This window comes from Falco punctatus (assembly GCF_963210335.1).
Source record: "Falco punctatus genome assembly, chromosome: Z".
Classification (NCBI taxonomy): Eukaryota; Metazoa; Chordata; class Aves; order Falconiformes; family Falconidae; genus Falco; species Falco punctatus.
Window position 1 is genome coordinate 14,779,643 of NC_137586.1, and position 21,424 is coordinate 14,801,066.

Here is a 21,424-nt window from a genome sequence, read left to right on the forward strand (position 1 = left end):
CAGTGGCAGAGCACAGCCTGGGCTAACCAGTCTGCAGCTACTGTGGACGTGACACAGCTCCGTCCCTGTGAAGGAACCTTCTGCTTCCATGTTCCTCTAGTGCTGCCATACATGAGTACCTCTATGCCAATGGACGGGGAGCCTCCGCTGTCCCCGAGCTGTGTTACATACCAAATGCAACAGGATTAGTCTGGTTTTGCCAAGGTTTGAATGAGCTGTATCTGAACAACTTGTAACATCTTCAGGAGATACCACAAAACCATCAAACTTTTTTACTACTTTTTAGATCTGAGGCCCAGATGATGGAGTGAGACCTGTCTTGAACACATCCCTCATGTTCCTGCAATGGTGAAAGCAGTTGCAGGGCTTGGGAGCACAGCTGTGGGATTTCACCTCTGGAACAGTTGAAGCCTTTCTTCATTTCTACAGCTTTATGTGTTTTGGTCTTTCCAGAGCAATACTCTTCAGCCCTGTTTAAAGGATTTTGTACCTTTGATCCCACACCTACCCAGTGCTCACCGGGACTCACACATCCTGCCTAGTTGCTGTCATACCAATAACCTGCACAAATTTGCTATTGCAAGACAAGGAATTGACTTTCTGACTTTCAAGACTGCCTCCAAAGAGATGGAGACAGCACAGTGTCACCATGCAATGATGGCTTCACATGCCATGCTGTGATGTGGCACCTGCCTGTCAGCACACTGCTAAGTCCATGTGCCACTCCCTAGTTCAGATGCTGTGGTTAGATGAGCCACAAAACTCCTCGGCTGTCACTAGGACAAGAAGTAAGTGCTGTGACATAAATGGCCTCAAACATAAGGCCCATGTTACAGCCACCATAGAAGCTGATCATCTCCATTCCACTAAAATGCACTGAGGAAGTGTCCTACATCCACAGTGTGCACCCTGGGCCCCTTCTTCCTGCCATTATTTCCTTCATCCTGGAACAGAGATGCCCACCACACAGACCTGTCCACCATGAACAGCCTCCAGCTGCTCATCTCTGCAAGCCCTCAGCCCAAGTCCGCAGGGAAATCATATCGCAAAATCTCAGCTGTGACAGAGCCGTAAGCTGAGGAGGACATGATTAAGTCAGCCTGACTTCTTCCTATAATCACATCGCATGGGAGGAACAGGAGGGCTTCAGTGAACCATGTATGTACACGCTACAGCATGCTGTGCTTAGAGAAGCTGCTCAGAGAGTATCTGCATCCCCACCTGCTCTGCTGATCAGAAAGGCAAGGCTGTGCTTGCCAGATCCTGTGGTTATTTACTCTGGCACAAAATTAAAATAACTGTTTGTACTGGAGCATGAGTAGAATTTAACTCTTACTTAAAAATAAACATGCAAGCAAGGAATATGAAAACATATGAGTGTAAGAAAATATATTTATTAAATTCCATGGCAATACTATGGTAAAATTGTTAAATACATGCGTATTTTTAGACACCCAAGCAATACAACAGGATTTACAACAGCCAAGCAAACTAGGTTTAAAATGTATGCGAAGTCAGTATCTTAGTGTTAGGTTAGTCCTAAATGTCATCTGCCACACTGGAATATTATTTCCCCAACATGATCCCACGCTTCCTTTTTTCAAGCATGCATGTTTAACTGCTTAGCTAATAAATCTTCATGTCGATACACTTTGTTGAATCAGCATTTTACTTGCTACGCTACAACTTGATTAAAGTGCCTCGTGATGATTTTGCTTAAATTGCAAAAGAAATATTTTTTCAATAGTGGATTTGGAAGGTGGAATACTTCAGTATCATTCAGCAACAGAAACGTGTTAAACAAATGATTAGATTTAGTGTGTTGGGAAGACTATTATTGTCAGCTTGATTTATTCTCAGAATTAATTTCTATAGATAATTATTTCAAATTGGCAAACAATATTTCCCACTAGTATTAAACAGAAGTCCATTAAAATCTTTATAAAAACAGAACATAAAAACATCTCTAAACAAATTATTCACGCTGTAAAAAATATGGTATAAAAAGAGCTAAAAAAAATTGAACCTGTTCACAGTATATAGTTTTAAATTTACAGCATTATAGTACAACTTTTTTTTTTTTTTATTAGGTGACCTGTATGACTTTACCAGCTCCGCTGTTTCGTGCACCACAACAGGATCGAAGTCCAAATTACTGCTCCCCTCGAGTAGCATTTCAGGTACAAGTCGATTCAGTTAGCTTCATTTTTTGTTATCCCCTGCTTTACAAAATTTTCTGACATGCCATGAAGCATAATATTTTGTTCATCCTAAAGCACTCTTGAATCACAGAAACATTGACAAAGGATTCTTCTATTGTATTACCACTAGAAAGTGTGAGACCTTGCCAGTTTTTATTTTACTTTGCCATGCTTGAGCTATTTCTTTCTTGAATTTTTCTTAGGCAAATAATGAAAATGAGAACACTTAATTCTTTCCTTTGTCCCTGGGTAAGTTTTACTTACCACATTTCGCGCAACATGAGACCAAATGAGTTACAAAAGTATTGAACCTTCTCATGGAAGTTGTGCATACGCTTCCACTGGAGCTTGCTTTCACGTAACAACAATCGAAGTGCAGACTTGGGACTGTCCAAAAACCTAGCTAGAGGTTCTGTTGGGTATCACATTAGAAAGTAAGGATGTCACCTGCTTTGCTGCACCAAAGTCACCTGGGCAGCACTGGCACAAGGACAGGGTGAGACTGGAGAGGGATTAACGCCACCCCCGCGTGCAACACCCTGCCATTAGACCAGCTCACCTGCATGGCGATGCTGAGCCCCTGCCCCCTGAAATACAAAAGGTCTCTGGAGACCTTTTTTGTTGTAAAAGCAGAACAAATTAACAGACAGATTTCTGGGGAAAAAGTACTGTCACACACCCTGGGACAACTTGTAAAGTTACAGAAACCCCCGCCAATACCATATGAGGTTTGTTTGCATAACATGCAAAAATGGAACAAACACTGGCTATCTTAGAAACACTAGGGAAAATCCAGAGTTATATAAATGGGGGAGGAAAGGAAAAAAAATGTTAAAGAAGAAACTGTTTTCCAGCTTCTACAGAGATATTTAAAACCTTAAGACAGGCCTAAGCATGAGGAAATTAGTTTTTAAGCACTCCAACATTTCTGAATCCATGTCTGGCATTTAGGCTTTGGGACTGGGTTTCCAGGCTTGCTAAGGAAAAGGCAAAGAAAAAGCCAACAACAAATCCTGCAAACTGCCAACAGCATCTCTGAGCATCAGCCACACAGGGCACTGCTTAATGCACAGCAGCACAAACTCCACGTAGCGTGTCGGCAGGAGCGCAGGCGGCAGCTGTTTCCACTTGACAAAACTGCATCCCAGAAGGCATATATTCAAGTACAGGGCTCCGAAAAAGTTGCTTTGGGCATTGCAAGCCAACTTCCTCTGCAATATGCACCTAAGTACATAATGATGTAAAAGTACATATGTGCATAAGAGGTTAGGACTTAGTGTTAAAAATATTAATGTCACCTGCACGGAAGTCTTCAAAGTCTGTGGTAGAACTAAAGATGCTATTTACATGGGATTTACATACCTAGATTTATGGTACACGAAGCCTTGTGAGCAATCTGATTCTTTAAATGTTACATTTTTCCTATGTATTTCAAATTATTTTACTATATTTCTATCTACTGTTAGATATATCAATATTGTATTTACAAAGGAATATTTGTCTAAAAATAGAGCACACGATTTCTCATTGCCTTTTCAGAGTGATGTCTAAACACCTTCTCCCTCCAATGCATCCAACTGCCTTCATGTTTGCCGCTACTCATGTTCAACTGAGTTTCCTGGAGGACAAGACCACAGGAACCACCACAGCCCTAAGCTCTACCCAGCTGAATGGATCAAAAAAAAAAAGAAAAAGGTAGCTTGAACGTGCCCCTTTAGAGCCGCCTAAAACTCAAGGTCAGCGGGAGCTTGCTGCTGTGTTCCCAGCAGAGGAAAGCTCAGGTGCCCTACATAAACCAAAGACAAAGAAACACGGTGCATTTTCCAGTTGTGCCATGACAGACAACATGGCTACTGGTTCCCTCTGGAAATGGTTTATCTACTACAAAGCAGCAACTACAAATAATAAAGACAGCTACCACAGCAAATGTCATTCACTGGGTCCTAAATCTGCCTATGCGGCCAATGCATAGCAGGGGAGGTAATTCACTGCCTGCAATATTAGCTTACTTTTTTGTTGATATATTAACTAGTAGTTCTGTGAGGTATATCACATGCAGATCTACCATTCCAAAAGTTAACAGAAAAAAACCAAGATCACAGATCCCCACACATGTCAGAACAAAAATAATTCATGTGTCAAATAGGAGAGTGCACGATGTTACATCAAATGTGACTGATGTTCCACGCATACAGTGAACAGTACAAAACCCCATTACAAACCCCAAATTGTCACATATGACAGGCATGGCTCAAAAATAAAAAGCAGCAGTACTGATGATTTGCTTCAGAAAGAAATTGCTTGGCATTAACACCCTACATCTCTGAACACTGATCCAACTGGAGGACTGAAGCACTGAGTTGAGAGTAATAGTGTTTTGGACACAATCCCTTCTGGTCATATCCCTTCTGGAAGTTGTGTTTTTTTGGTTTGTTTTTCTAAAAAGCTGAAACTTCTATTCTTCTAGGAAAAAAAGCACAAAGGCAGAAGAATTACAACAAAATAGATCTTCAATAAAGGAGTAAGATCTTCCAGAAAGTGATGGTTAGGAAATGTAGTACTTCAGGATCCTAAGACACTTTTCAGAAATTATTTCACTGAAGATGCTAGGAAGCCTGAAAGCACTAGTACAAGGGATCTGATCCCCTCTGAAGCCTGAAGTTTTAGTCTTACAATTGTTATCCATGCACTTAGAGGCTAAACAGCACCATGCTTTGAAAGTGAATTGGGTACGAAGACATTCCTAAAGACGCTTTGCTGGTTTAACATGGCACTAGGGCTCAGAAAGCAAGTTCATTCCCTGACTGTCCTCGTCATTTGTTCTTACTGCTCCATGCACCTCAGGGTGTCTTCACATGATCACAAAATCAGCACACTGCCTCTCACTACCCATTTGGTATTTGGATTCACTGCTGAAGATTTAAGATAGGCATTGGAAAGGAGTTGTTGCTGACAGCACTGAACAGGCTCAAAGGAAACCACAGAAGTGAAGCAGCTGAGCTTTCAAGTGCTGGAATGAAAACTGCTTACTGGTTCACAACCATTAAGCAACAGTAAATGATGCTACATATGCTGCACAAGCCTATGTCTCTCCCCCCTTCACCCCACTCTTCTGCTGCTGATACAAGATGATGTGTATGGTAAGCCACAGCTATTAACATGACTCTTCTGCCCTACATTCTGGAAGTCAGAACACTAGTCAAATAAGATACATAGTCAAAGTTTAACATGAAAAAAAAAAAAAGAGCGATGGATAATTAGATGAGAGTGCTCTGATAACATCAAGGCAGACCCTGTTATTTGTGGACCTTTCCTCTACCTGATCACTTAGAAATGAAGCAATTTAGAATGCTGTTGCCATTACTGAATACTCAGAGCAGCACAAAGGAAAACCTGAGTATGTGATGCTTGTGTTTAAGTGATTCACTGTGGGAGCACTGTGAAAGGTGTTAGGCTGAGAGCTCTGTGTGTTCTCTGCAGCTGCCCTGGCTTCCAGTCAGCCAAATTAAAAATTGCTAGCACTCTCAAACTTCAGTTTGGTTTTGTTTCTTGCAATACACAACAATATGAAAGCACAGTTACTGTTCATGTTCAGCTGTTCTGCTACACAGGTTTTTTTCGTTTGGATCACCATACAATACTGATTGCTCCTCTGCACTGAGAAACTCCTACATAAAAATCCCAAACCACTACCCATACACTCTGTCTGTGACATCTTCTGCTTTCAATTAAAAGCATACGGCAGCACAACCCAAAATTCATCTTAGGAGATAAACACATTAAGCCAAAACTGCACTAGTGAAAAGAAATCAGCTCCAAAAGCCAGATCGTGAGAAAGGGTTGTTACTGTTAGGAGTTAACCACCTCCCAGCTATCAAGCACAAAGGGCAGAACTGCTTCCTTTTATGTATTAGTGTTCTGAAATAATAGGCACTAATAGATTACATATGAAACTTTCCCTTGCAGTGACGTCTGGTGACAGATGGCCACCAGCACTTTGCACTGCCTGTCTTGGCTTTTCACTTCCAAGATTCAACTCAAAAGCAGAATTCTGTCTGCACTTTCTGTTCTTTCAGCCACACCTTGAACTCTGTCAGGTCTGCAGACAGATCTGTTTTTACTGGCTTCACAGTTCACTGTTCCAGGAGACACACACAGGCAGTTGTTACTGATGGCGATCTGGATGCTACTTAGTGTTTTGCTTTTTTGTCAGTTTTGAAATCTGCCTGGATTTTCATTCTACGGAGATGGCAGAGACATACCAACATCTGAAACTGCACAATCTGTGGCTGCAACCTAACACTTGGCTTTATTTTGCTGGTTAGGTCACGTAGTTTGGAGACCAAATGTCTGCCAAGGTAGCCATCTTCCTGGTCTGCTCTCACACCTTTATAACTAGCAGCTTAGCCAATTCAGCCGCCTTCTCTCTTTTGGGATCTTGTTTAGAAAAGCACTCCACCATCTTATTTCCTCAAAAAACCACAAAGCAGCTAATGAAATTGAAATCTAAGAAAAGATTCAGTTAGGACTTTATGGAGACCCTTTTTGATCAAGCTGTTTAACATCTGACCTCTCACCACTGTGTTTTACAGTAAGGAACAGGTGAGTTAGGAAGCACTTTCTTCTGTAAGCTAGTGAAACTCATGTGTGCCACAGTCTGAAGTTTACACAGTGAAATGTTACAATTACAGCTGCCTAAAGATGCATACATGAAAACAAGCATTTTCAAAGATGATTGTTCTGAACACTCCTTTAAGCACACAAATGTACACCATTTCAGCTTCCTTTGCATCATGTGTCTGGTAAAGGAGAGGTAGAATTGGCGGCACTAAAACCTCCTTGGGTTTCTCCCTGCCACTTGAGAAATCCCACCTTGTACTCCCAGGTAGGATTTGTAGAGAAGGTCCTGGGTAGACACTGAAGAACAGCCAGGCAACAGGTGGCAAAGCTAATAAAATAAAGAGCATACAAAGAGCAATTTGTTCTCAAGGAGCTAGTACGACTGCATCTAATTTTGCATGACAAACTGCTTGGACAGGTAATGTTAGGAGACACTGATTTCCCCATGGCTTACATTACTGTATAGTGCAAAGACTGCTGAACACTGGGGGTGAACAGAGTACTGTACCACGTTGAAGCAGGAGAGCTGGAGCTATGAAATACAAAATGCATTAGTGCAATATATTAGGAAAGATTAACTCCTTAACTAAAGGATAGAAAAAATATAAAGCATCCTAAGTTTTTTTTTAAAAAAAAAAAAAAGTTTAAAACTTTTATGCAGTTCTTGTTGAGGTTTAAATCAGTGTTACACTTTTTTCCCCAAGTTTGTACCCCTGAGTCAAACATTGAATAAACATTGTACAGTAGGTACAGAAACTAGTGTCTAGTCAAAAAGCAACAGATGTGAATGGTCATTGCTTCAGAAGTGTTAAAACAGTGACAATACCCTTCTGTATGGGAGAAGAAAAAAAAATAGTACTCTCATTTGTTCTTAGTTTATAACTAGGTACAAGATGTCAAGAGTTTCCAACCACATCACTTCCATGCATTGGGACGAGGTTTGTGATAAATGAAACCTTCAGTAAGGAGACGTGTTGGGGCTGCATCATTTGGGTATGCACAGTTGAGTACAACTACAACAAAGCAAAGCAATAATCCCCAAGTTATAAGTTGCATGAGACCATATTAATCTTGGAGCACTATGTGAAGGTAGGCAGAGTTCTTTGACTATGATCATCAGGAGCTTTAAACTCAACACCCCTTATATCCAATTTATTTTACTTGAGTAATAACTGAATTGCTGTAACTTTGGCCTCTTGGCCTCTATTAAAATGGAACATTAACACTTCCGCTAACTTAAACATGGTAGCATTCAGCTCACTAGAACCTCTGCTGACTGTCTCCAAGAATAATTCATGCCTTTTGCACTTTTCTTCTTCCTTTCTTTACAACACTAGGAATAAGAGCTTATTTAGAAGGCAGGTTCAGGTGCAATTAGGCCTCACTGTTAATCATTTGGTTTGTTCTGAAAAAAGTGTGTAAAGGACCACGCTATGTTACTGGGTTTGGGAGAGTCTTCATCATCTTTTGGGGGAAGCAGAAACTGTCGAGAATTAATGGAGCACGGGCTCCCAAAAGATGCATTTTCATTGTTGCTTTCAACTGATCCAGGAGAGTCTGGAGTGTCCATGTTCCAGACATTTGTGTTTGCTTGAGGTCTGTAACCTGCAATTTTATCCAATTCTTCCTCTGCAGGTGAGCAACTCTCTATCTTCAGAGCACTGATAGGCAGCTGCATTTGTGGCTTATAGCCTGCTGTAGTCACCAAATCTATTTCTGGCTCCTCCTCTTTATTAATTTGAGGCTGATACATTGACTGGATGTCAATGTAAACCACCTGAGATGACCCCACAGGTTCATCCATAGGGGCATTTGAGATCTCCTCTTCAATGATAGGGGGGCAGTAGGACACAACCACATGGTTCTCCACTTCTGAGTCAGAGCCATCTTCAGGCACAGTGGCGTCTGCTGCCAGGGACATCATCTCTGTATCTCCAATCTTGGGAGCTGCAGACTGTGTTTCCACCACTTCAACACTATTGGGGGTGCATGGGTTCATTTCCAGTGTTTTAAGTGTCTTGTTCCCCTGAAGGTAGAAAAAGGAGGAGAGGCTAAGTCAAAAGACCTTGAAGTCCTGAAAGTAACAACTTGCCCAAATTAAACCACTGCGTTGACTTGTGGCTTGTACTCATCCTACTGCCATTAGTATGGTATAAAAAGATGTAGTTTAGTTCTCATTTTCTGGCTCATCACATATTTCTGTTAACATTAAAAGTGTTTTAGACAACTTAAAGAGAATCCAGATCTTGCAATAAATGTTTGAGAACTCTTTCCCCAAATCTTGGCTTTGTATAACCCATTCCAATAGGTGGTTTAAATGTTATGCCCAGTTCCAGCTACTGTGTCTACCAGGAGGCTGGGATATGGCATGTACACCTCTCCACACTTTCTACTTCTAACTAACACTATGACAAAGACTGGTACATTTCTCCCACATCGTCATCATGCACTGACACTTCTTATTCGCGCAGAAGAAGAGAAATGCAGCAGTCCTTTTCTAGTTGGGACATTGCAAGTAACTACATTAACAAGAAAGCTTTAGATAGCACTTGACAAAAGTTACTCAGTAACTTGTCCTGTTGCCCCCTGCCACAGAGTTTTTTTTCCAGAACTGGAGCAGAAGACTCAAAGTTTGCAAAAGAATTCTTTGCTTGCCATACCTTTCAGAAATTCAAAATACTACATTTAAAATGAAGGTTACCTCACAGATATTCTTGTGAAACTGCAGTGCCTTACTGTTCTCAGGATTCGGGATCTCCGGATAAAATGTTTCTTTAATCCTTTAAAGAGGAAAGAACAAACTTCTAAAAGTTAACAAGCCCTGAAACAGATTGCAAATACACAAAAGGACGCAGGACTTTTCCCTGTAATTCAGAGTACTGAAGACATCTGGCACAATGATTTACTTCATGTGTGTTACACTTGCACTGAGTATTTAATGGAAAAAACAGCAAACCTTTTTTTTTTTTTTTTTTTAAACTAGGGAACTTGATATGCCACGTTTATGGAAATTTGAAGATGGGATGTCTACCTGTGTGTTTGTGGATGGCTCACAAATTATAGTATGTTGCCAGCTTACTTCCATTTGGGAACTGTTTATCAACAGTGCTCATGGGAGACAGGCTCCTGCAAAACCTTTCTGCATTCCTCACTGACCTCTCTCCAAACCACTTTCTCCCTCACCTTCTAGAGTATGTTTTTGCCACTCACTTTTCAACGAAGCCCACTGACATCTTTGGGTACTTGGGAGAAAACAAAGAATAACTAAAATAATGGAAAACCCTAGCACTGAAGCAAACACATCCAGAAAAAGATCAGAACTGAAAGCAGACACTTACCATTCCCTCTTTCGGTAGCAAAAGATGCTGGCCACCACTCCAAGCAGCACAACCACTGCCACAGGGATGAGAATTGCAATGATTAATCCTACAGCTGGGGGATGAAAAGACAGTAAATATATATTTGAAGTTACCAGCAAGTTTTATGCCTTTTCTAACATGTCAACAGATTAGAGACCATTTCATCAAGCTCACCGAACACTGGCCTGCAAACAGTGGCCTGTACCATACAATTTCCCTTTGCTGGAAGGGCAAAAGTCCACCTGTAAACAGAGCTGATTCAGTGATAACTACAGGAATCAGCAGATGCTTCTCTCTGATTGCTTAATTGAGAAAGGCTTCACGTGCAACGCAAGACTGATTGCCACTGTAATTCTTTTCTCAGTAGGCACTGGAAATGCACTTCCATGTTACCTGACCTGGCCACATCTCTGGTAACGGCTCTTATAGGCCAGCAACTCATTGAACAAACAACACTGTCTTTTTTATGGTTTGCAATGCTTCTAATCCCCAGGGTTTAGCTCAAATACATTCCCATTGCCTTCCTCTATTGATGTTAAGTGCCTTGAGTTTGATTTTTCGTGTATTTTAGTTCAGTCTTTCATATGAAACACTTCCTTTTCCTTTATTTCTCATCCCCCAAAGTCAGTCCCTCTCTCTCTCTCTCTCTCTCTCTCTTAAACTATCTTTCTGGGTTTGTTTCTGTCAGGGGATCGATAAAACAGAATTCAAAGCAGAGAGGCATCTGTTTGTAATTCTGAAACTGGTAAATATTTCCACAATGTCTTTCTTCCCACCATGTATTAGCAGATATTCATCATGGGAAACCTGACAAAAACAACTAGCTGCTTGAGAAGACTCCACCATATTTAGTAGTAGTTTAAAAGTTATTTTTCTTGCATACATTACCATTAACTACAAGGTAGCTATCACAGGATACAACCTTTTACTAACTCTGAGCTGTAACAATGTTAGTATTTAAAAATAACCGACTAAATAAATTAAAAATTAGACTGTAGGCCCGAACTACCTAACAGGACCAGGAAAAAAACCAAAATAAGCTCAGGTTTATATACATTGTACAGCCCCTGTACTGAAGACTATTAATGAACAGGGATATTCAACTTACAGTCCTCCTTTGTCACAACATAGAGGCTGTTTGGAGGGCTCAAACCACCAGCAGTGTAGGCTTGTAGGTCCAGCTGGTAACTTGTTTTGCCTTGAAGATCAAGTATTTTCAAAGACTTCTTTGTTAAGTCAGTGATATTCTTAACTTTAAGTTCTGGATTCCCTGTTTGTTTAGGAGCAGTAAGAAAAGCATAACTTTGTAAGAAAGGATTCACAAAGACAGCCTCAGCTTTAGCAAGACTTTTTTGAAGTAAGCATATGAAACGTGAAGAACACTCTGCGTAAAGCAAAACTGAAATAAAGATTCCTAGCAATATTGCTTGCTTGGACAACACCAAACAGCACAGCAGTGTGTTGCGGCTGCAGATTGGCTCCAGTTTCTTACACTCCTGCTTGATCTTTTATGTTAAAGTGAGTCAGTTCTATACAGAGATGTCCTTACAAGATGGGTACTGGAAAAATATACCCAATTAAATATAGCCACATAAACTCCCCTGTGTCTCATCTACCTAGGGTATCTGTACACAGGGCAGTGTGTCACATTGCCACTTACTCACTGCATAGCTTTATGGCCTCAGTGAGCCAGGATTTTCTCCGACTTTTGCCTTATATTAAAAAACAACTGTGCTAACCACACAAGGAGCTGATTATTTCAAATGCCTTTGTCATATATCAGGGGCCAGTGAGTAATGCAACTGAATTATGATTGAAGCTTCTTTTTTTAAAGTGAAATGAAATTATTAAAAAGCCAACCCAGCCCAAACCAAAACCTTGAGCAAGGAAGTTGCAATCTATAGATTTCATTTACCTGATTCCGAAAGCCTAGGCTTTAAAGCATCTTTTTCACCTTTTGCAAAGGAAAGCCGATATCCCTCTAAAAACCCCTGACAATCTTCAATTGGAATGTCTTCCCATTTTACCAATATAGAATCTGAAGAAGTTTCTTCTACAGTAAAATTTGGTGCACGTTTTGGAGCTGTAGGGAGAATTATGAAGGAAAAAGCTAGTAAGAAACCACCTTATCATTAAACGCTGAATCCATGTAAGTGGTTAATTAGTTCAGGGCTAGCATTTTCAACTTTTTCCTGAATACTTTTCCACCACTATCAAGAACATATGTAAAGACTTAGCAGATGATACTACAAAAATACAAGTATGTGGCTCTCATTGTTATTAATTACTGCAGTATTATCTACTAACTGAAGCTGAAAGAAAAATCTCTTTGGGCAGCTTTCTTACAGACCCATACATGTAAATACTCTTCCTCCTGCAACAAACCCCAGAAGATTGCATAAACATTCAGAGCATACAAATTATTTAGCTTTTAAAGGCTTTAACTCTGTGACTTCATAGCTTGTCTTCAAATTAAACAAACTCCACATTCCTAGAATGGAAATCTATCTCATCTTAAAAGAACTACTCTTAGCAGGCACCACAAGTCTTTATTCCAATAGTTGTACCCCACTGGAGGAGTTACAGAAGATATTGTGTAAGGCCATGTCCATCAGGACTTATGTCTGACATTTAGCACTGATATACCAGTGCTGAACTCATGCTTAAGAGTGCATCTATTTTTGTCTTGATGGTTACCTTTCCAAAGGCAAATCTGAATTTTTAGAATTAATGCTCTTGTGCAAAGTGAATACATTTCTCATTTCTTACTAAGTATCTTCTGCATGTTCAATGCCTTTTTAGTCCCCAAAAGTATTTATCCTTTTACCTTGAAAGCTTCCAATCTGTTGAGAACACATATGGAAAAAACCTTCTGGAAAACGGTTCAGGACTTTTACAGAGATAGAAATGGCTGAAGGTTCAGTTTCTGGTAAAATAGCCTTAACCTCATCTTCAACTTTAGCAATGAAATAAACAATGGCATTTCCAAGGGCTCAGATTATTTCAGCAGCTCAGTTTTCTGAACAAACTGCTTTAGCAGAAAACACATTAAACTTGAAAGTGAAATGGGTTCTGTAGTTACAATACAATACAGTTGTGGTGTTAAAGGGTAAAACCATGTTAAGACACCTGGCAACAGAAAGCATTCAGATGCTAATGCATCTCCAGGCAAGCAAAGCTGAGCCCTGGTTCAAACTGCAGTTATCCAGATGGGGTTGGTATGGGAGGGAATACAAGTGCAATTCTCAAAGTGGCTTCTACTCTAGGATCTAGTTCTGGACTAAGAAGTGCTTTTAAACAGAAACGTTTATATTTGCTGAGCTGTACAAACTGCACTCAGAAGTTTACTTTGACTTGATAAATCAAAAAAAGTTGCCCCCTCTCCTGCGGTGGTAGGGACCACTGCCCTGTGGTTCAACTCTGAAGACCACTGTCTTCAGAGCAAACTTCCGCGACACCCTGTGCCACCACACAAGCTGGAGAACATAGGGTTATTGCACGCTGGGAACTGGAAGTGGCTGGAGAAATGTATTACAATTCAATACAGAGAAAAAGCAGAAGTCAGTAGTACTGTAGAGGGATTCTGGTCTCAGTCTTCTGACAATGCTGAGCTAAAACCACAGTCTAAATTCACTTCGTAAAGATCCTGAATGATAAAATGCACTTACGCAGCTCTTTCATATACCCAGTAATGTTTTTCAATAACTGATATCCACTGGATTTGCAGCCATATAGTGAGAAGCTGTATCTCACACCAGGTCTAAACAGAGCTGAAAGAGAAAATTGCTGTAAGAAAATTTCACTTAAGAGGAGTTATGCTTTTAGCTTTCACATGATGCAGACTTATATAAACACATAGTAAAAGTTACAAAGTCTTAGACCACAGTGTTAGGTATAAATACTATTCCTACTTGCAATTCCTACAAAAGCTATGCCATCAGATGCAGTTTGGAAGCAGTAAGAAAATATAACCCAGAGAAATTCTGGTTCTAAACAAACAGGATACTAAACAAGCTACTCAAATTGCATAAATTGATCTTTCATAGGGAAACACAAACTGAAGTTACCAGAAACAATCCCCTTTGTTTTCTCCCAAAGCAGACATGTAGATCCTGCCTCCTCCTCAGAAATACAAATGCATTTTGAAATACCCAGGCTTATTACAGCAAGAGTACAAAAGAAATTCAGAGAACTCTGAAAAGTGATAGCGAAGCACTTTAGCGATGAACTCAATGCCTGAACTGACTACAAAACACAGATATTCATCATATTTCTGCTTCATGTGTCTTTGGTGAGGCATAGAAGTTTGATACTACAATGTGTAAATAATTTACCACTTCCCGGGATTTTCTCAAGTCAGGGTGTACACTACTTTCAAGGTTTTTCCCAAACAAAACGCCACTGTGAACTCTACAGTCAAGTGGGTTTTGCAAGAGTTCAGATGCAGCCTGAGACTCTCCTGGCAGGACTAAGCACAGCGGCGGAATTGCCACCTTGAGCCCAGCCCTAGCAGCCTGGTAACTCCCACAATGTGCTGCAAGAAGCATCCCAGGGAAGAGCTCAGCACTAGAGCTGTGCATTGTTGGACAAACATAGAGTCATAGAATCATTTAGGTTGGAAAAGGCCTTCAAGATCATCAAGTCCAACCGTTCACGTCACAATGCCAAGCCCACCGCTAAATCATGTCCCTAAGTGCCACATTTACACATCTTCTAAATACCTCCAGGGATGGTGACTCAACTACTTCCCTGGGCAGCCTAACATAGTATTGTCTGCTTAGAAAAAGCAGGCTTTAGCCAGCACAAACGAAAACAACATGGACACAGTGTTGTAATTACAGGCAGGAAAACACATCGTCCCCCTGCTCAGGTCCCACTCCCCCCCGACTTTCCTATGTACACACCTCCAAGTTGTTTTCTTTAATGAAGACCCTATATATACTCTTCTAAAACCCAAATATAAACACTTTTAGACAGCAGGTAAAAATCCTACATCTTTCTGGGGTCCTCTCTTTCCTCTTCTGCTCCTACTAGTCCCATCACAGCTGAGTTTCATTTCCCTGATCTGCCCACCAGCATCTAGAAACCTGGAATGTGCCCTGTTCCAGGAAACTTCAATTGCTGACAGCAAGCCAACACATGGAGGTCACACTTAAAAAAAAATCTCCCTCATGTAAAAACAACAGATAAGTCTTCCCCCATCCCAAGCAGCACTGTTTATGTTTAGAATCCAAACAAACCCCCAATCCCTAGATTAACCATTAGGCTGAATTAGGAAGTTGTTGGGTGTAGCTAGAAGAGGTAATTTCAAAACAGTTAATAAACATAGGATGATAACAGTTATGTCAAGACCGATACTTGGATTTAGCAAGGCTGTGTAAGAAATTAAAATAAACACAGTACCAAGAAGGGGTTCATTTACGCATATAGCAATGCAACAATCTTCAACCTATAGCATTGGTGTTGCTCTCATTCCACTTGCTGCTTAGGCTCTCAACCAGAAAGACCAACAAAAAATTATTTCTGACTTACCAGACTTTATCACTGCATCTGTTGTATTTGAAGGAAATTTCTGCCAGTCCACACTACAGGGTTCAGAGCCAGATGAATGACACCATTTTACTATGTAGCCACAGGTCATGTTGGGGTAAGAATTCCAAGAAATATAAATTCCATTCCCCATTGCTACCGCCCGATCTGTTTTGACATTGTCTGCAATAAAGACGACACAAAAATCCATCAGAAAGCAGACACTTATCTGTAGTCTAAGCTGGAAGAAAGCCTTCCAGCCACAGCACAAAGGTTTTATAAATGGCAGTCATTTCTAAGAATGAAAGGCGTGCTCCTGGTACTGTGAAATTCGAAGTGGTGTACTCAGCTATGCCTTCTGAAGTGCTGGAAATCAGATGTAGCCTGCAGCAAATCCCTCAGCCAGCCATAAGAATAATGGCGAGAAGTGCTGCAGCTCAGGACTGGCTCAAAAAGCACTTTTTAAAGGTAAAGATTTACAGCAGATGTCAGGTCCAAATCTGACTTGACACCAATTTGGCAGCAGCCTCCAGCTATAAATTCCTGCTGTCGTTTCATCAAACAGTTTGCTTTGTGTTTCTTTCAAAGTGTCTTGCTGTCACTTGCCCGACCACAGACAACCATTTTTCACTGAGAATCAACAGCAAAAGTCAAGTGCCCGGTGAACTTTATGGAGGCTCCAGTCTACCAAGGGTGAATGAAAAGAAAAGCAAAGCTTTTCCTTTAGTTTATTTTTCTTGTTTCTGATTATCAAAGGTTTAGCTGCCCCTGAAGTGATCAGATCTGGGAACAACTTCCAACTCCTGCAGCTTCCCTCCACAGCTGTCCATCAGATGGGACCCTGCCAAGCTAAGGGATGTTTTCCAAAGGCCACCACAACAGTGGTGGTCCCACAACAGATCTGCAAAAATAGTCTCAGGGTTAAAGTTTTTCCTTTTTTCTGTGTTCTCATTTATGCTCCCTATTGAGTCTATTATTTCATGTTATTAAAGGCATAAACTATGGAGGGCTGAAGGGCAAGGGCAGTTTTTAAGAACCAGTGCTGTGAAAACTTTACTCTCACAGACATGCTGTGAATGTCTATTCAGGACTGTCCTGTGAAGGGCTGTCTATTTCTAGATAAACTTAACATACAGCTAAGTGTACGTCCTGTTGGCAAGAAAGACACACATGACTAAAAAAAGCAAGTCAACTCCAGAAGTCTTTCAATATCTTCCCCTAAAAAACTACTATGCATCCCGTGAAACTACACTTCTATGATGCTGGAAGAGAGCATATCTCTAATTAGACTGCTTTAATTTTCCTATTTACAGGAAAGTTTTTTTACTGACAGTGAACACATGCTCTCCAAAAAATGCTTAAATACACCACACTCTATTTTATTTCCTGAGCCAGAAATTCACCCAGGTCAGTACAGCTCATTTTCATGTATTTATAGCTGCAACCTAGACTTGTAGAAATAACTACTAGCACTATAGTACTACTGTGGTAGAGGAGCCTGTAACAGCCAAATTATATGCCCCAACTCTCTACAGAGCACTTTTCAGAGATGGTGACAAATTAATTAAGGCAGAATACCCTTTGTTTGTGTTTTCTGTTCTCACAAAACCTCAGCAGATCTAAAGCTTCAGAGCCATTGCTCTCTTCCAGGCATTAAAAGCACTTACAGACTGTACACAGGAAGGAGCCAGAAAAGATGTTTGGGCAGACGTGTCATCCAGTTCAGTGAATGAGTCATCTTTCATGACTCCAGTCAGTGACTCAGATAATTCCTATACCAACTTCGGAGCAAATCTTCAACAAGTACAAGTTGGGTAACACCAAAGGGAACCTCAGACATCCAAGAGAAAACTATAAATGAATGCAAAGCTCCAGCTGCCATCAGCTGTCCCACACCACAAACCTAGTACAGAGACCTTACTGACTCCCACAGTCCTGCTCTTTCACTGCTAAAAGAGAGCTATAAAAGCATTTTAATTTATTCAGCTGTCCCATACAACTACTTTTCCCTCCAAGGAGCAGACTAAGAATACACTTTTAGGTATTGATGCTTTGGAGAAGCACAAGAAATTTTAAGAGCAATACTTTTTCTTCTCATAGGAACAAACTTGTTTTTTCTTTCACTGTGCATCTCAGTCAAAGCACGTTTCTTCAACAAGAGATGTCCCTGTCTTACCAGAACCAAAATTTGCAAGACAGGCAACTGCGACACCTGTTCGCTGGGTGGGAAAGAAGCAGCAGCACCATACATGCTCCTGGCAAAGAAGCAGAGAGGATCTCGCTGTGTAAATCTGTCCTTCCTGCAGAGCATTGGCCAGATCTGGAGCTGAAGGTTTGGGATTTTGGAGATTACACTCTTTCTGGCATGCAGGAAAGCATGGACTCCCACTAACAACATGCAGTATTATCTTCTCTCCAAGCTCAGTGTTAGGAGCAGAAAATCATAATCTGGCTCAGCTATTTCCCTTTACAAAAGCCCACAGCAAGACTGGCAGTGCTTCAATTGGTAAGCTAAAGTCCTACCTCCTTTTCAAATACCAGCTCCTAGCACAAGGATGCCAACACTTTACCAACCAGTCCAATTAATATTCTCCTGCAGAGCTTGCAGGCATTGAACAGACAGTTCTCCCCTTAAAAAGCCACACAATACTCCCAAAAGTTTTTTTTTTTCTGATTCTTTTTAGCACGTAACACTTTCCAGCATCTCAACAAGAACACACAGAAATACACTGAGCTCCCTGAACATCAGAGATCGACACTAATGCTTTGAAGCCTCATCCTTGCTGTTCCTGGGACGTGTCCAGAAAAGTGCAAATAGCTGCAGAGACTGCACACCATCACCCTCTTTTTATGTAGAGAGCACAACTAATTGGCGAGATACTACCCTAAAAGCAAAGCAGCATTTTTTTTCTTCCCCCGCCCCCCCCCCCCCCCCCCCCCCAGTAGATTTGGGTGGGGAAATAAACCAGAAACCAAGCACAAACAAACAAAGTATGTCTCTATCTTATTTTTCAATAAACAAACTCGCCCAGGTTCTCCCCAAGCTTTGAAGGTGTTTAGCTCTCTGCTGGGAGCACTCACTGCTTGGAAGTTCCACGCTCGTTATCCTTGAAGGAGGAGATGATCCTGCATGGTTTTTGGCCACAACGCTAACTACACAGTCATTTTTTCCAAGTTTTATCTCAGTACTGTTTGAGGGTTCAGTGACTTCCTTATACTCCAGTGGTGTCTCTAGCAGGTAGCAGGACACTTCATGAGACAGTATTTTTCCATTGGCCTCAGAAAGGGATAAAGGCTATGAACAAACAAAGAGTGCATTAAAACCAAAATGGAATAAACAGAAGAAGACATAGGATAATATGAATTTAATATCCTGATCTAGTCTGATGACTGTATAAGACTAAGAGGCAGAAAAGATAGTTACTCAAGTGTGACTGAGAATTAACACATAAGTTAGTAAGTTTTAATTTTCATATGTATTAAAAATTTAATTCTTCATGTGAAATGCTTCTCAATGTAATGTTTAAATTATAAAACTTTAATAATACTCTTATTTGGGGAAAAGTATTTGTCTTAATGGATTGTTCTACAGAATGTTAAGAAAAGCAGTCCCATTTATTGACTATAAACCACTCATTTATAAATTTGTAAGGGTATAGTTTTTCATAGAGTTATAATGCATAATATTTTAAAACTTTATGTATCCTATCTACCTTCCAGAAGATTTTTAGACTTCTTCCAGAAGGACTTCTCTCCCTCCAGATATCTGGTCCCCTTGCCGGAGCTAAGGAAAAAAAAAAAAAAAGCTTGCTTTTTTTCCCAAGTTGCAGAGTAGACAACTTATCATCTATTAAAAAGTTATTTTTTTAGATGGCTAATTTTTAAATATATGGTTTCACAAGTTCAACATTTTATCATCAAGGAATTAAATAAACTTACGGGCTTCCAGTGTTGTGTGCTCCTCTATTCTGCTCCAGTCACTCCACCTCCAGAAGTGGTCAGCAGACGAACAACGCACCCTGAACTGGTATTTGGTGTATGGGTGCAATGCGTTCAGCTGAGCTGTGTAAATTGAGAATTTTCCACCAGGCATGGAGACATTGTGCTGTTAAAAATTTACAGAAATCAACATGATACATATGTGTATTTTTGTTTCTAAATAATGCTGAAAGTCAATGCCTAAAAAGGTGATTTTTTTCCCCCAAGAATACTGACAGTGTGGAAAAAACGCTGTAGTCAAGCACTTACAAAGAAATTAATGAAGAAGAAAAATATCTCCTACTCAGTCACCCTAAATAAAGAAAAATTTTTCAGAGGTCTGCCAAAATAAAGTCATATATAGCACAGAAATTGAAATATGACAGCAGGTAGCACCTTTGAGATGTAAAGCATGAAAAGGAGAGATAACACTGATGAGCATTCAACAGGATGAGCTTTGCACACAGTAGCAGGCTGTTGCTTCCCATCTATCTCGCCCAGTCCCCCTTGCTCCCATATGCAGCAAAACTGCTCGCATGAGGCAGGCCAGGATTCCACCTTCGGTATTCAGAACGCGCACTTCCACTGTGCACATGCACATCAAACTTGGTGGACAGTGGCCTTTTTCCCAAGACATAGGCACAGAAGCATGCTGAAGACAGTCTGAGCAAGATGTTTCTCACACCACCTTCTTCCTAGGCAGTCATTTTTGCTTCAAAAGATAGTGTTCCAAGTCTTACCCATGTGATGTCAGTTCACAGCTCTGATGACAGGACTAGTCTCTCCTATTATTCTTAAAATGGTGCAAGTCTAGGGAGTATTTCAGTTTCATGATTACATAAAGGAACCCTAAGTCTGGGAATACTTTTTACTGAATCTAATTATAATACATGTGCATCACAGCTGCCAAAACCTGGACTCCAAGTGACTTCAAGTGCGACTAATTGTGCATTTCTAAAGCCAGATGACAACTTGAAAAATATAAAATAAGCCAACAATCTCTCATACAGATGGAAAAGCTTCTGAAAACATCCTCAAAATGCCATGTAAAAACCCCATAACAATTTCACAGCCACTTTTGTTTATTACAGAAAACTCTTGGAGGTCTTTTATTAAGAAACCAGACAACGTGACAAGGCTGTCAAAGCTTCTACCAGGCTGTTTGCTGTGTTTGAAGATATCTGTAGCTGCGGCCTGATACAAGTGCACTGAATCAAACTGCTGTGGCAGCGTCAGACCTGACCATCTCCCACTGCCCCAGATGACTGACTTGAACTGGCAGCAGTTTCACAAAGCAAGTGTGTGCTCCAAGCTTTAAGCAGTGTAACTCTCGCTAGACAGAACCGTGCAAACCTACTTTTTTAGCAGTTTAAGCTAACTGAGCTCAGGGTGGGTGATACTCAGCTGATTGTTTCCCCTTCTGACTGCTCCAGAAGCAGTAGCTGTTGGGACCAGAGAAATGCAGACAGCTGTGGGTGATGGTATCTCAGACTATATGCCAAAATCCAATACAGCTCATCTGTCAGAGCTGTTTTGTATATCTAAAAGCCAGTTCCTTCACCTGTTAATTCCAAAGATATCTATGATTTTATTTGTAGTACCTAATCTATGAGTATACTTAACATGTCATTACAGAGAAAATACACAATCTTAAGGCTTCCACACTCATTAACTGCTTTGAAAGTATTTTAAAGAGTCTTACAGAGCATGCATTAATGATTACTCTATTATTTTAGA

General features: G+C 40.5%; 1 protein-coding gene across 6 annotated transcripts in view; it reads right to left on the reverse strand.

Moving 5' to 3' along the window:
* Window positions 1–1,374: 1,374 nt before the first annotated feature.
* The window catches only part of LOC308056543 (leukemia inhibitory factor receptor-like), a 55,554-nt gene continuing 35,504 nt past the window's right edge, over window positions 1,375–21,424 (reverse strand). For all 6 annotated transcript variants that reach the window (XM_080372111.1, XM_080372110.1, XM_080372114.1 and 3 more), the window contains 10 exons: window positions 19,649–19,814; window positions 19,423–19,493; window positions 18,791–19,004; window positions 15,713–15,892; window positions 13,849–13,950; window positions 12,096–12,263; window positions 11,289–11,450; window positions 10,160–10,253; window positions 9,523–9,601; window positions 1,375–8,847 (listed from right to left, as the gene is read on the reverse strand). In XM_080372111.1, the coding sequence (XP_080228237.1) occupies window positions 8,209–8,847; window positions 9,523–9,601; window positions 10,160–10,253; window positions 11,289–11,450; window positions 12,096–12,263; window positions 13,849–13,950; window positions 15,713–15,892; window positions 18,791–19,004; window positions 19,423–19,493; window positions 19,649–19,814 (1,875 nt within the window). In that variant the 3' untranslated portion in view covers window positions 1,375–8,208. The remainder of the gene's footprint in view (window positions 8,848–9,522; window positions 9,602–10,159; window positions 10,254–11,288; window positions 11,451–12,095; window positions 12,264–13,848; window positions 13,951–15,712; window positions 15,893–18,790; window positions 19,005–19,422; window positions 19,494–19,648; window positions 19,815–21,424) is intronic.